This window comes from Vigna unguiculata, chromosome 4, assembly GCF_004118075.2.
Source record: "Vigna unguiculata cultivar IT97K-499-35 chromosome 4, ASM411807v1, whole genome shotgun sequence".
In the NCBI taxonomy this organism is placed as follows: domain Eukaryota; kingdom Viridiplantae; phylum Streptophyta; class Magnoliopsida; order Fabales; family Fabaceae; genus Vigna; species Vigna unguiculata.
The window spans coordinates 41,156,593-41,171,249 of record NC_040282.1 but is presented as its reverse complement, the minus strand read 5'-3'; the positions used below and the strand labels follow the sequence as shown (position 1 = coordinate 41,171,249).

The 14,657-nt window shown below is 27.4% G+C and overlaps 3 protein-coding genes across 3 annotated transcripts; all 3 read right to left on the bottom strand.

The window, feature by feature from the left end:
- Positions 1-747: 747 nt before the first annotated feature.
- On the bottom strand, positions 748-2,242 carry LOC114180931 (F-box/FBD/LRR-repeat protein At4g26340-like). Its single transcript, XM_028067225.1, has 4 exons — positions 1,977-2,242; positions 1,526-1,946; positions 1,124-1,267; positions 748-1,029 (listed from the first exon to the last, which is right to left on the bottom strand). Exons 1-4 carry the CDS (start codon positions 2,240-2,242, stop codon positions 748-750), a joined length of 1,113 nt encoding a protein of 370 aa, XP_027923026.1.
- A 2,195-nt stretch (positions 2,243-4,437) lies between these two features.
- LOC114180930 (F-box/LRR-repeat protein At4g14103-like) lies at positions 4,438-5,759 on the bottom strand. The gene is made up of 3 exons (XM_028067224.1): positions 5,090-5,759; positions 4,813-4,919; positions 4,438-4,725 (listed from the first exon to the last, which is right to left on the bottom strand). The coding sequence occupies exons 1-3, from the start codon at positions 5,757-5,759 to the stop codon at positions 4,438-4,440; spliced, it is 1,065 nt and encodes a 354-aa protein (XP_027923025.1).
- Positions 5,760-9,520: 3,761 nt separating this feature from the next.
- Positions 9,521-10,685, bottom strand: LOC114180929 (FBD-associated F-box protein At5g56370-like). Its single transcript, XM_028067223.1, has 3 exons — positions 10,347-10,685; positions 9,776-10,147; positions 9,521-9,676 (listed from the first exon to the last, which is right to left on the bottom strand). Exons 1-3 carry the CDS (start codon positions 10,683-10,685, stop codon positions 9,521-9,523), a joined length of 867 nt encoding a protein of 288 aa, XP_027923024.1.
- Between the last annotated feature and the right edge of the window lie 3,972 nt (positions 10,686-14,657).

Genomic DNA, 14,657 nt, shown 5'->3' with positions numbered 1-14,657 from the left:
AGATTTACTGTAATTTTTAACATGGATTTTATATAAAAAGAAAAGAAAAGTTAGATAAACTTTTAGGTAATTTATTAGAAAAGAATATATATGTCATGAAGATAGTTATTAAACATTCAACAACGAAAAATAAATATTCCTTGCATTTATTTGGTAGTCTTGGTAATAATCATAAATAGTGTTAGTTACGAGATTACAATAATATAGTAATAACACCAAATTTACATACAATATCATAGATAGTATAACAAATTTATATGAAAAAAAAAAAAAAGTTCTTTAAAAGCATGACGGGGTTTACAAGAATTTATCATTTATCCCGTTAATCAATGTAATACGAAGATTACATCCAACATTATCATCTTTTAAACCATGTAAAATTCTAGTTCTGATACCATAAAATAACTAGAATCAATAATTACCTCAAAATAAATACCGGAAAGTAAATTTTGATTCTTTTCCAATGAATCTCTTTACATTGAGCATGGTTCATAGAATTCAAAATCCTAAAGAATGAACAGCATTAGAAAGGCTTATGATACACATTTGTTCATCGGCAAAGTAAAAAGTATCCTAACATTGATTACAAACTACAGCATCATCATCCACAGAAAATTTTCAATACACCTTTCTTAAATACTTACGCTTTTAATAAAGATCATTGCACATATTACAAATGTGAAGTTTGAATTACAAAAACAACACAGAATTTTGAAACTTCAAAGTGTTTCATGTCCAAAACAGTCCTTAACCGTATCCAAATGAAAGTGTACAAATATCTGATCTCTTTATGAACGAGAATAATTCTCTTATCATATTAATCTTTCCCCCAAAAATGCAGATTTTCATGGTTCTTAGATATTTTGCATTCTCCATAACATATCTTGCAAATTGAAACTCATCTACAGAACCACTGTATCCTTTAAGACAGCAGGATTTAAGGTGTGATGAAATGCATGCAGGAACACTTTGTTGGTATGGCCGAACATCTTCTTCTTTATAGCTTGCTACAAATAATTCAGGATTGATCTGATAACAGCAATCACAACAAAATGAATTAATATTAATGTTTGAAGAAAAGATAACAACAAAATTCATACTTGAAAAGCTTAAATCATTAAACCTTGTTAATGCAAATGACAAGAGTTTGAAGCTTAGGACAATGCTTGAGCACTCTCAAAACCCCAGGCCAATCCTCCCTAAATCGCACAATCAATTGAAGTTGAACTAAATTCGGAAAGTCAATATCCAAATTTCGTGGACATATCTGCAAGACATATAAAATAATATCAAAACATCATAAATTCCCTTAAAATTAGAAAATAAGACAATGATACTTATGATTCCCATCTTTCACTTTCTGACGTCATGGTTGATGTAGTTTAATGTAGATCACTGATAAATGTACTACTATCTTTTCTTTTAAAAAATCAATGATCCACACTACATCACATCAGAAAGTAAATGATGGGAGTCAAAATATAATTTTTCCAGTAATAACAACAATCCTTACCGGCGGCATTACCCAATCGATGAACAAAACTTCAACATTCTTAACAGTTTCCAATGGAAGTAAATGTTCATCGATGCTGGCTCTGACCAACTTGGGCAATCTGACGAACGTTCCTTTACTTTCACAAACCATATTCTTGACCTCCAAGTCCTCAAGATTAGGACACCCAGAGAGAAGCTGTGAAAAATTCAGATCTTTCGATACACTAACAAAATCAAAATGCAAGATTTTAAGCGAGGGCAAATCGACAAAGGAAATTTCGCTCAGTGTTATGTGAGCCAATCTGAGAACTACAAGAGTTTTGCAGGTAAACACGACCGAGGGCATGACCATTTGCGAATCCAGATTGAGGTCAATGTGTTGAACTCTACCAAATCCACTCACTGCAGTCTTAATCGACTTTGAGGTGAAGTTGTTGAAAATATCAGCACAACTTGAAGTAGAATGAAATATAGAGCGACACCTGAGGCGAAATCTATGGAGGGGTTGGTTTCTGTCACGCCAAACCAGAAAAGAGGACATTGAGAAGAGAAAACGATAGTAGTCAACTTCGTAGGTGTCAATACTTCTGCCATGGTAGCCGAAATCGAAATCGAAAGAGTGAACAGAACGCCATAGAAGGTTCCAGCGCTTGGAGAGAACACTGGTTGCAACAACTTGTTGAGATGGAAGAAAAGATAGAATGTAACAGAGGATGTCGTTCGGAAAATTGCTGATGATATCAGCCATGATTGAGAATATCGAAAGTGTACATAACCTACTTCGGTTACTTATAGGAACAGGGATAACTCACCACCCAATTCCAATATATACAGAAATCCCTATATAATAACAAATATTTCTAAGATATTTATGTTTCATATCTTATGAAATAACAACTTATTAGTTTTAGAATATTTTCAAAATAATTGATTATCTAAAATATACATATATATATATATATATATATATATATATATATATATATATATATATATATATATATATAAAAGATATTATAAGATAACTAGCATACATATATTATCGCGTCTGTGTACGCATTTTTTAAATATACATAATATTATATTAATAGGTGATATTATATTATTAAGTTAATATATAAATTAAGATTATATTTATTAAAAATAAAGTGAAATATATTAGAAAATATGAGAAAATAACTGTTAATAAATAAAAGAAGAGAGAACAGCAGAAATAGACCATTTTATACAAAAATCGCTCAATTTTTAAAAATTTAATAAATAATTATATTTTGAAGGATAAAATTGATATTTTAAAATATAGACACAAAAAGAAGAAATCTTCATTGTATATTGTTATAGATAAATAATTATATAATATTTTTATAATATAATAACCGATTATATATATTAAAGTAACTTGATCTGTTTAAGAATTTTTGTGTTGTATTTCTACTAGTATACACAACTTATTTTATGGTATTATTATTAGTAATAAGTAGATACTTTTCTTTTAATATTAATTTATTAAATTCAAAATTAAGTTATATTTAAGAACAAGTTGAGAAAATAAAAGAAGGAACTTCTAGTAGTAAAAATATTAGATCAATTTAATGTTATTATCTCTTATTATTTTTTATTGGGGCAGTTTTGTTAATACTAATTATATATGTAATCTTGTATAATTGTTGTTTGCAATGTAAGGCATAATTGTAAGTTAACAATAAAATTTAAGTGACTTCGAAATTTATGATTTCGAAATTAGTTGTATAAAATTAAGTACGTAGTTGGTAATTATCTTTTATTTTTTAAAAATTAGTTACATTGTATATTACATATTGTATTGTATTCTGATAGATTAGTTTTATTTAATGATTGATATAGCTAATTATTTACATGAGTGTATGGAAACTAGTACTTCATAGTAGTTTATGAACATCATTATTTAGTATATAGTCAACCCTCTTTGAATGATTAAAAATATGGATTAAATATGTTTTTGTCCATTAATTTTTAATGAATTTTTGAATTAGTCAATTTCGAAACTTTAGACCAATTTAGTCTTTCATCTTTCAAAATACGTGAATATAAATAACTCAAATACAATCCTGAAATATTAAATAAACCTAACAAAATTTGATTAAAATGACTAAATTTACATATTTTGAAAAATAAATAATTAAATTGGTCTAAAGTTTTAAAATGAACTAATTCTAAAATTCACTACAAGCTAAGGGAACAAAAACATATTTAAACCTTAATTACTTTAAGTGAAAAAGTTATACAATATATTTGATAAGAATCATTGTAGTAGAAGAAAACACATTTACTTAAAATTATAAAAGTTATTACAAAATATTTACTTTCTTCTAATGAATAATAAAATTGTTAAATGAAAAGATGATACTTTCTTCTCACAGGCATATTACCTCATATATTGACAAAACTTCAGCATTCTTAACAATTTCAAATGAAACAAAATCTCCTTGAATAATGTTGGCTTTGACCAATTTGGACAATCGGTTGAACTTTCCTTCAGGATTGACATATGTATCATTGGCTTTCAAGACCTCAAGAATAGGACTTGAAAAAAAAAATGTGAACAAGATTACATTGTATTAACAATTAAAAGTGCTATAGGAATTTTACTATGAGTCTTTTAACAGATATTTGTCCAAATAAGTTATATGTTTTCTTTTCAGTGGCATAGAAGTTATTGTAATTAAATGATGTGGAAAAATTCAACTAAGATTGTTGAATCAAAAGTCTGAGACAGAAGAAAGCAAAGAAATATGATAAGACATTGTACTACATAGAAAGAAAATTGTTCAAACTTTGCTTAATACAAAAGGGACAATGAGTGACAAACATTGATTAGATGAAGAAATGAAGTTTAAATCGGTAAACATGTCAACCTTCTTGCAGTTTCTAACGGAAACACAAACAAAAAGAAACTTTCTCTAACTATTCAAATGAAAGTGTAAAAGAATTTGAGGTCTTCTCGCATGAGGATAAATCTCTTATCATATCAAGTTTTTCCTCATCATTAGCATCAATGTCCGCGCATATTTTCATGGTCCTTAAATACTTTGCATTCTGCATAATAGATCTTGCAAACTGAAACTCATCTATAGTACCCTTGTAATTTACAAGCCTACAGGTTTTAAGGTATAACGAAATGCATTGAGGAACAGGTTGTGAGTATGGCCATACTTCTCCCTCATGGCTTTCATCAGATGAATAAATATGGTCCTGATAACAACAATCAGAAAATATATTAACACTAATGTTTGAAGATAACGAGAAAATCCATACCTGAAAAGTTTCAAATCATTAAACCTTATTATAAATGTAAACAGCGAGAGTTTGAAGCTTTGGACAATGCTTGAGTATTTCCAAGACCTCAAGCGGCCATTCCGCAGTATACTGCAAATTGTTCAATTCAAGTTGAACTAAATTGTGAAAGCAAAAATTCCGGTTTTCTTGAAATATCTGAAAGACACACAAAATTAATACCCAAACATTATAAATCCCTTTTTCTCAGAAATGAAAAGTAATAACAAAAAAAACCCATAGGCATTCTTAACAATTACCCAATCTATGAACAAAACTTCAACATTCTTAACAATTTCCGTTGGAACTAACGCATCGATGTTGGCTCTGACCAACTTGGGCAATCTGTTGAACTTACTCTCATGACAGATATATGTATATTTGACTACCAAGTCCTCAAGATTAGGACTCCCAGAAAAAAGCTTTGAAAGATCTATAGCTATAACTTCTGAGTGTAAGTAATTAACATAATTCAAATGCAAAATTTTAAGTGAGGGCAACTGAAAAAGGTGAATATTTTCCACTATCAAAAATGCCAATTTGAGAACTACAAGAGTTTTGCAGCTAAACACCACAGATGGCAACACATTCAACGAGTACAGATGAAAGTCCATATGTTGAACTCTACCATTGATTGCAGCCTTGACCCAAGGCACGATATTTGTAGGATGATAAAAGTTAGGGGAAAAATTGAGGCGAAATCTATGGATGGGTTGGTCAGTATCACGACAAAGCAAAAAAGAGTCCACCAACTTAAGAAAATGAGTGTCGTCATCAAATTCTTGGTCATAATCAAAGAGGTCATCATAGTGGAAATCGAAAGAGGGAACTGAACGCCATAGAAGATTCCAGCGTTTGCAGAGAATACTGGTTACAACAACTTGTTTGGTTGGAAGAAAAGATAAAATGTATAGAAGGATATCATCGGGAAAATTACTGATCATATCGGCCATGGTTGAGAATATGAAAAGCCTACGCACTGTTTCAGTTTCTTATAGGACACAACATATCAAATCGTTTGAGAATAATTTATTTTTTGCATTGGAATTGATGTGCATCGGAAACCTAAACCTAAACGTTGGAAAGGGTAAGGAATAACCTAGGTTTGTATTTCCCACAATCTGGGTTGAAATTTAAACAACTTATGTCATTAAACTAAATATGGTTGAGAATTAAATTAATTGATTTTTTATTTTTTTATAAAACATGTTTTTAATTTTAATGAATAGTAAAATATAAACTAAATATATTAAATAATAAAATTATTAAAATGTATTTTTATTGTTTATTTTTTACTTTTTGAGTTATTTACAGTTTTTGTTCCGTTCTAATTCTCTCATATGTTTCAAAGAAAAAAAAAAAAAAGTTAAGCATAAACTTTTTATCCTGTTTTCATTTGTCATCTGTTTTGTTTCATTCTTGATAAAAAAAAATATATTCTGTTATACTTGATTGTAAAATATTACTTTCATGGTACACATTTTTTTTATTTGATGAAACTTTTTGTATAGTGACATATGCATGGATGAGAAAGACAACTCGTGGTTTAGTCCAGTGAAAAAAAAAGGGTTCTAAATTAGCTTTATTTTGTGTCTATGATAACATTTCACATCAATCTAAAGTGGTTTAATGACTATATTTTGACTTAATTTAGTCTTGAAAATTAAATGTTTTTTTGCAACTGATTTCGTTAGCATCACCCCTAGCGAACCTATAAAATCGCGGAATTATTGTGCATGCCATGAGAAACATAAACATTGGCAAGAGAAAAGGAAAAAACTAGGGTTGTATTACCCCTCGATTGAAATAAACTCATGTAATCTTATAATGCACAGATATAATACTTCTATCATAATACATATCTGATATGTCGATATATTTATTTTAAAAATAATAAAATATGATATGTGATATATGCATATTACAAAATGTACACAACTTTTGGAAAGTATGATAAATATATTATTATTATTATTATGTGAATCCAAATTAAAATTAAATGTATCGAATGTTTTTAACATAAAAATTTATAAATTATTGTCATCATAAAAGTTTATATATTAGATACTTTATTGATAAATATCGGTAAACTATCTTAAGATATCAAATACGAATATGTGTTGATTACAATTACATGACACAAATTAAAGTATAGATGCATCATAATTTATTACTTATATGTATCGTTATAATATTTTATTTTATTTTAAATTGAAATTGCAATATTGTAAGATATGATGTAAGATTAATAAAAAAATATATATATACAACAATTGAAAATGAGATAAGTTTAATTAAAACCATCCAAAAATAAAAGATGGATTAAAGAACATATTTATTCTCACACACTTGATACAATCGAGTCGAGACTCTTATATTTGTAATATTTTTTTTCAGTCTGAGTTATATAAACTTATTTTTGTTTTGACTTTTTTGGCTAAACATTTTTATAAGATTCGTGTAGTTTTTTTTTTTTTTTGGTTATTGATGTTTTCAAAATTAAAAAATATATTTTTATTTTTTTTATTTATAGCTTTCTATTTGAAATATGTGATTTTAAATTTTTTGTAATATTTAATGTAATATATTTTTTGTAATGTTTAACATGAATTTTATATAAAAAGAAGTGAAAAGAAAAGTTTGATATTCCGTGTAGTTTTTTTCCTTAGTCATGGTAATAAAACTCTTGGTTGGTCCTTGTTTTTTGTTTGTTTTTAAAATCTTAATTGGTGTTTAGATTTTGATTTAAGTAACGTGATAGTAATAATGTCATTTGTCAGTATCACATTATTAACCTAGTCTCAATTTAGTATACAAACAAACGGTTTCTTAGAAAACTACCATTTTTGAAAAAAAGAATAACATTATGATATGTATAAGGTATATTTGTAGGCATCAAAATATTATAAAATATCTTATAGTTAATATACTATGAAATAATAACTTATTAATAGATCTTATAATATTTTTATGATATTTTGATACAATAAGTGATTATGTAATAAAATATATACATTGATTATACAATATTTAAAAAAAAAATATTCAACTATCTTTTCAGTTATCGAATATGTTTAATATAATTGTTTAACTTTAATTTAGAAATTTTATAAGTACAATATCCTACCATAGATAAGGGATTGAAAATAACAAAGGATTTCATCCGAAAGACTTACGATGATATCAGCCATGATTGAGAATATTGCAGTTTTTTTTTATCAGTAAAAAATAAATATAATTAGAAAAGAGTATTTTTGTATTACTCTAACCGTTTTAAAAAAAGTAATAACACCTGAGTATACGTGATACAAAAGTTTGATATCACAGTCCCATTACTACTTCTTAGTTTCTTATAGGAATAATTCATCCTAACGAACATACAAAAGACTTTCCAATTCAAAACCAATTGAAACTAACATAATATATATCGGAACGAACTGAAGAAACTTTTATACACTCAAGAATTTGGAATTTATTTAATCTTTCTAATAACCACAAAATATGAAATACATTGTTTTTTGTTTTTTTGTTAGATGTCTTAAATAAAATACCAGACTTTAAAATAATCTTTTAAAATTATTTCTATAACAATATTAATTTTATATATAATATTCACCTTATTTCGTTCATAATTTTTTTAAGTACTAAATCTTTCCTATAATAACAATTTCCATAATATGAATATTTTTCTTAATAATTCTCCAACATATTATCTTTTAAATAAAATAAATAATAATATCTTTTATTAATTTTTCCAATTATTATATCTTTTGAGTCTTACAATCACAAATCCTAATCGAATTATTTGTTTTAAGCATAAAAACAAATTAGGAAACTAGATACTAGATATAATAAAACCAATTTTCATAAACAACTATGGACAAAAGAAATAATATATAACAGACTTTAATTAGGTGAAGAAAAGTGGATTAATTTGATAAAAAAAAATCAACATATTCTAAAAAGAATAAAGGAAAGAGAAACAAAAAGAAAGCAGCAGCTACAACCTTAATATTCAAATGAGAGTGTACAAGCTGAACTCTTCATGCATGAGGATAAATATCTTACAATATTTAGTGTCTCCCTATCAAAATTATCATTATCAGAGCAGATTTTCATGTTCCGTAGATATTTTGCATTCTCCGCGATGAATCTTGCAAATCGTAACTCATCTTTCGAACCTCTGAAATTTTTAAGATGACAGGTTTTAAGGTGTGTTGAAATACATGCAGGAACAGATTCTGGATATTGCCAAATTGATCCTTCATACTTTTGATGGCGAGAACCAATTCTGAACTGATAACAACAATCATAAAACTAGATTAATACTAGTGACGGATCTAATATACATTTTAGATCATTCTGTTAGGTTTATATATATTTTTCACATGAATTATGGTTATAGTCATTGAGAGATTGTGGTTGTATATGGTTATATGACATTAGTCTTACACATATAAGACCTTTGATACCACTTTGATACCAAAACCTTAAAGCAATGTTGTTATGGATCTTTATTCTTATATAATGTTTAACTTTGTCTTTTCTGTCCAACGTGGAACTTTTTGACTCACACTTGAACTATTATGAAAATACAGTAAAAAAATAATACAAAAAAATTTAACAAAGAATCCAAATTCCATTCTAGAGCTGCCGATTAATACTAATGAATGTAAAAGGATAACAACTAAAATTCATACTTGAAAGACTTAAATCATCGAACCTTTTCACAACCAATGGCAAGAGTTTGAAGCTTGGGACAATGGTTGAGCATTTTCAAGACATCATCCCAGTTGATATGAAACGACATATAATCTAATTGAAGTTGAAGTAAATTATGAAAGTCAAAGAGCAGGTCTTTTTGACGTCTCTGCAAGAGATCAAAAAATAGTATCAAAACATCATAAATATCTCTTTATCCGTCGAAAATGCAAAGTGAAAAAAACAAGCAAATGCAGACAGACATTACCAAACTTATGAACAAAACTTGAACATTCTTAACGATTTCCAATGAAACAATATCACCATGGACGTTGGCTCTAACCAGCTTGGGACATCCGTTGAACTTTTCCTCAGGAAAGAGAAACGTGGACTTGGCTTCCAATACTTCAAGATTAGGACTCACAGAAAGAAGCTGCATAAGATCTACACGTTTGAAGGAGATAACAAAATCCAAATGCAAGATTTTAAGCACCGGCAAATCAACAAAGGAAATATCTTCCACTCCTATGTTGGTCAATTTCAGAACTACAAGAGTTTTGCAGTTAAACACCAGAGACTGCATGCAACAACTCATATTGAGATCGAGGTGTTGAACTCTAGCGCTTTCACTAAGTGCAATCTGTTGGGAATAGTTTAAGTTTAAGTCAAAGTTTCACGTTAAATAAAATAGACAAAGTTAAATACTATATAAAAATAAAAGATCCATAACATCATTGCCTTAGGTTTTGGTGTAAAACTGGTATAAAACCACAACCATAATCATAACTCAAATGACTATAACCAAAACATATGAAAAAGAATGTATAACCCAACAGAACCTGAATCCATCTCTGGATGCTTTCGGTATGAGGAAAGGTAGGATCATAATAACAGTGGGAGACACAACTGAGGCGAAATCTATGGAGGGGTTGGTCTCTGTCACGCCTAAGCAAAAAAGAGTCCACTGAGTGAAGGAAATTAGTGTAGGCCTCTTTGCCTTTGTCATGATCAATATTATAATCTGTTGGGAAATCATCGAAATCGAAAGAGGTTACTGAACGCCATAGAAGGTACCAACGTTTAGAGAGAACACTGGTTGCAACAACTTGTTTGGTTGGAAGAAAAGATAAAATGTATAAAAGTATATCATCGGAAAAGTTACTGATCATATCAGCCATGGTTGAGAATATCAAAAGTGTAGACACCTCCTCCTCATTTAGTTACTTATTTATAGGAATAACTCAAGATTGTAAGGATTCACCTGGTTTACAACAACTTGTTTGGTTGGTGTAGAAAAGATAAAATGTACAAAAGGATGTAATCTGAAATAATATATTATGAAATAATAACTTATTGTTAGATTTTATAATATTTTTAAGATATTTTGATACAATAATAAGTTATTATATAATAGAATATATACATCGATTATACAATATTTTTAAAAAATAATATTCAACTCTCTTTAAATTATCAAATATTTAACTTATTATTAGATATAACTTTATTATTTTATTTTGTATTAATTTATGATTTATGATATATGATTTACTATTTAAACTTTTCTACACAAAGTAAAGCTGTTTTTTTATCCTTTAATAAATAAGATATGTGAGAACAAATTTGCTATTAGTTTTATTAATACGTTCATACTTTTATATTATATTACTTATTTTAAATATTATACTATATATATTTATTGTAAGATTATACAAAATATACAACAATTGAAAATGAGATAAATATAAATAAAACCATTTATCAAAAAAAAAAAGATGGATTAATATTTTTTTTCTGTTTCGGTCCTTAATATAAAGTTATTTTTTGTTGTTGATATTTTTAGCTAAACATTTTTATAAGATTCGTGTAGTTTTTTTTGTTTGTTATGTTTTTAAAATTTAAAAAGAAATATTTTTATTTTTTGTAGTTTTGTATTTGAAATGTATGATTTTAAAGTTTTTGTAATATTTAATGTAACGTTTAACATGAATTTTATATAAAAAGAAAGGAAAAGAAAAGTTATATATATTCTTGCAGTTTCTTTTTCTTGGTCATGGTATGAATATGTAGTTTCGAAATTACAATAATATCTAATAATAAGAACAATTTTACATACAAATTCAAAGATAATATAACAAATTAGCACTCCGTGTAGAATGTAAATTTATATCAAATTCAGAGATAAGTTATAATTATACAATTGAGTAAATTACAGTAAAAAATAATTTTGATGAAATAATTAATGGTAACAGAATTTATTAACCTATTTTTGGCAGACCTGAAAAGGTAGAGTTTCCGTGGTGAGATTCGGAATTTGATCGCACGTTATATTAGTCTACCTCAAATTCGGAGACTATTTGATCAAATCCAGTATGGATAATTAATAAATATTAACTTTTTATTTTTTTAAAATTAATATTAAAAAACTAAACTTCTATATCTAACCATTTTTTACTGTTACGAACAAATCCAGTATTTAACTTTTCTATACCCATTTTTACTCTACTCTAGGTATCACATACTCTTTACAGAGTGTGTTTACCTATTATCAGTTGGTTCCATATGTGCATAATATTTCGCAGTTAACCTCATTAATCCATGTAATGTAAATGATTACATTAAACATCATTACTTAGTGGGTAATACTGTCATGAGTAATTTGTTTTTCTTTTATAATAATTACCTCTCAATTTATATTGAAACACTATATTGAAATGTTATCGTTGAATACTATTGATATTGCAGATTGCAAATGTGAAATTTGAATTCCTAGATCAACACAGAAATATTGAAACTTCGGTGTTTGATGAACAATTTTGGACATAACGTGACGAACTTTCATTAGGGGAAGAAGCAGTGGCGGAACTTGCTCGATATTTATAGGGCCCCAAAATAGACTTAAAATTTATATATTTAATTATGGATCCGTAAGATTATTTAACTTAATAATAATTGAATCAATACTAAAATTTTTAGTTATATTTTGTTTTTAATGTAAATAATCATATCGTCAGCAAAAAAATTCATCTTCCGTTTTATTTTGCAGTCTTATTTTGATAATTTTTATTGTAGAAAATTATCTTTTTGATATAGTTGTAGAAACAAGAAGAGTTAAAATAAGACGAGACAGATTAAAAAATCAATCAAGTAGATGTAATTGACTTCTTATTTTTGTCAAAGATTGATTTGTTCTATTTTCTTCCTCACAGTAGCTTCCATTTTATCACTTTTAAATAATTAATTTATTCTTTTATTTCTTCATCAATATACTTATGTTTTAAAAAAAATACTAAAAGATAATTTATCATAATCTAAATAAAAATTGTGATATGTAATTAATAAAAGAAAAATATATGATAATCAAGTCACAATTAAAAATCAGTTATTAAAAAACACTTAGTGCATTGCTTTTTCTTCGATATTTATAAAAATGAATATACCAAATACTCGTGAGATAAAAAATAATATTAATTATTAAACTAATATTTCACTATCAATTGAGAAAAAAAGAATTACTTTTCTCTTCAATAATAGAAGAAAGCATACAAAAATGAGAGCACAAAATAATGAATTTGTGTTCAACTTTCTTTTTTTCTTCATAAACAAAAGAAAACAAAACAAGTAAAAATCTAAAGTGGATACAATATGTGAGAAACTCAAAAAACAGTAAGAGAGAAAATAAAAAATATCTTAATAAATTTATTTATTTTTTATTAAATTTAATTTTATGTTTTATTATTTATTTGTATTAAATGTTATATTTTATAAAATAAATAAAAAGATACCTATTTTAATTCTTATCAATTCCCAATATATATTTTTATTATTTAAAAAATTCCAAAACATTAAATTTCTTATACATAATTTAAAAAATTAAAAACAAAAAAAATTTCATATAACATAAAAAAAAAATTCAAAAACGTTGGGGGGGCCACGGCTCCCCCTGTCCCTTCCTCGGTCCGCCTCTGGGAAGAAGAGTAGATTAATTTGATAAAGATGTCAACTTTCTTGCGATACTAATGGAAAGACAATCATCTGTTATGGCAACTCTGTGGTTCTTAAGACAGGAAGATCCTCTGTTTATTATAATAGTGCAGGAATCTATTTTAGTCAGTTTGAACTCATTGGACTTCATAATAAATGTAATAAGGTGTGACGATGCATGTGGCTGGCTATGGTTTGGTACATTTGGAATCATAGAAAATAAGTATTCAACTATTACTTCCTCTTACTCCTTATTCTTACTCTCTGACTGGTGTCTATGCCCAATCACATGCCTACTCATTCTTTAAATGTCTACTCATCCTTTAAATAAGCAAAACAAGAAATGGTGAATGATGCTCTCAGTTTCATCATTTAACAGACAAGGGTTGATACAAAACAACACCTTTTTCCAGTGTTTTCAAGCTTGCTATTGCAGGTTCGTCTTTGAAAGTGGAAAGAAGTATTTTATGCCATCTTTTGAAGGAAAAGAATATACTAACATTTAGAACGCAAATGCCAATAATCATGTTCTTAAGGTTTTAGTCCCGAAGGTTGATACTGTGGAAGCTTTGATGTAAAAGTCCATGTTATTCGGTCGGGAAGTTCTTTCTGGTTGGGTTTGTGGTTGTTAATTTTTTTGTTAAGTGTGAACCTTTATCCTTTGTTCTGTCTATTGACGTATTTACTAACATGTTCTTTTTTTTTTCTTTTCTTTTTGTATAAGGGTTGGGACAACCCTATTGTCCCTTGATACCTCAACTACAAGCAATGATGTTGTTAAAACCAACCTTTTTGAAAGGTTTTGCCGGTTAGTTGGTTAATTTTTACTTGGATAACAACTGCCTATCATTTGCCAAGGTTATAACTATGCCTCTGAACTGGTAATGTTTTATGGGCCATGGGCCAGTAGAAAAAGTTTGTCTTTTGTTGCAATAGCTTATGTTTGTTTTGGTGACTATCCTATTTTGTATGACCATGTTGTCACACTTCTCTATCTCTCTCAACTAGTTGTGTATTTTTTATAAAAGAGTTAGAGCACCTCTTAAGTGCTCCTCTATAATTTATTTATTCTTTATTGATTAAAAAAAAAATATTATTGCTGATAAAAAAAACCTAATGGAAAGACAAACAAAAAGAAGCAAGCTGTTACTGCTCTAACCTTAACT

Bases quoted from the DNA above. Each gene is read 5' to 3' on its own strand.
- LOC114180929 (XM_028067223.1), bottom strand. From the start codon at position 10,685: ATGGCTGATATGATCAGTAACTTTTCCGATGATATACTTTTATACATT. The intron at 10,148-10,346 runs GTTCTGTTGGGT...TATTCCCAACAG, and splicing joins GCATCCAGAGATGGATTCAG to ATTGCACTTAGTGAAAGCGC. The intron at 9,677-9,775 runs GTAATGTCTGTC...GATCTCTTGCAG, and splicing joins AAGTTTTGTTCATAAGTTTG to AGACGTCAAAAAGACCTGCT.
- LOC114180930 (XM_028067224.1), bottom strand. From the start codon at position 5,759: ATGGCCGATATGATCAGTAATTTTCCCGATGATATCCTTCTATACATT. The intron at 4,920-5,089 runs TTGAAGTTTTGT...ATTTAGTTCAAC, and splicing joins AACGGAAATTGTTAAGAATG to TTGAATTGAACAATTTGCAG. The intron at 4,726-4,812 runs GTTTAATGATTT...TGTTGTTATCAG, and splicing joins CTGTTTACATTTATAATAAG to GACCATATTTATTCATCTGA.
- LOC114180931 (XM_028067225.1), bottom strand. From the start codon at position 2,242: ATGGCTGATATCATCAGCAATTTTCCGAACGACATCCTCTGTTACATT. The intron at 1,947-1,976 runs GTGTCGCTCTAT...TTCTACTTCAAG, and splicing joins CTCCATAGATTTCGCCTCAG to TTGTGCTGATATTTTCAACA. The intron at 1,268-1,525 runs GTAATGCCGCCG...TATGTCTTGCAG, and splicing joins AAGTTTTGTTCATCGATTGG to ATATGTCCACGAAATTTGGA.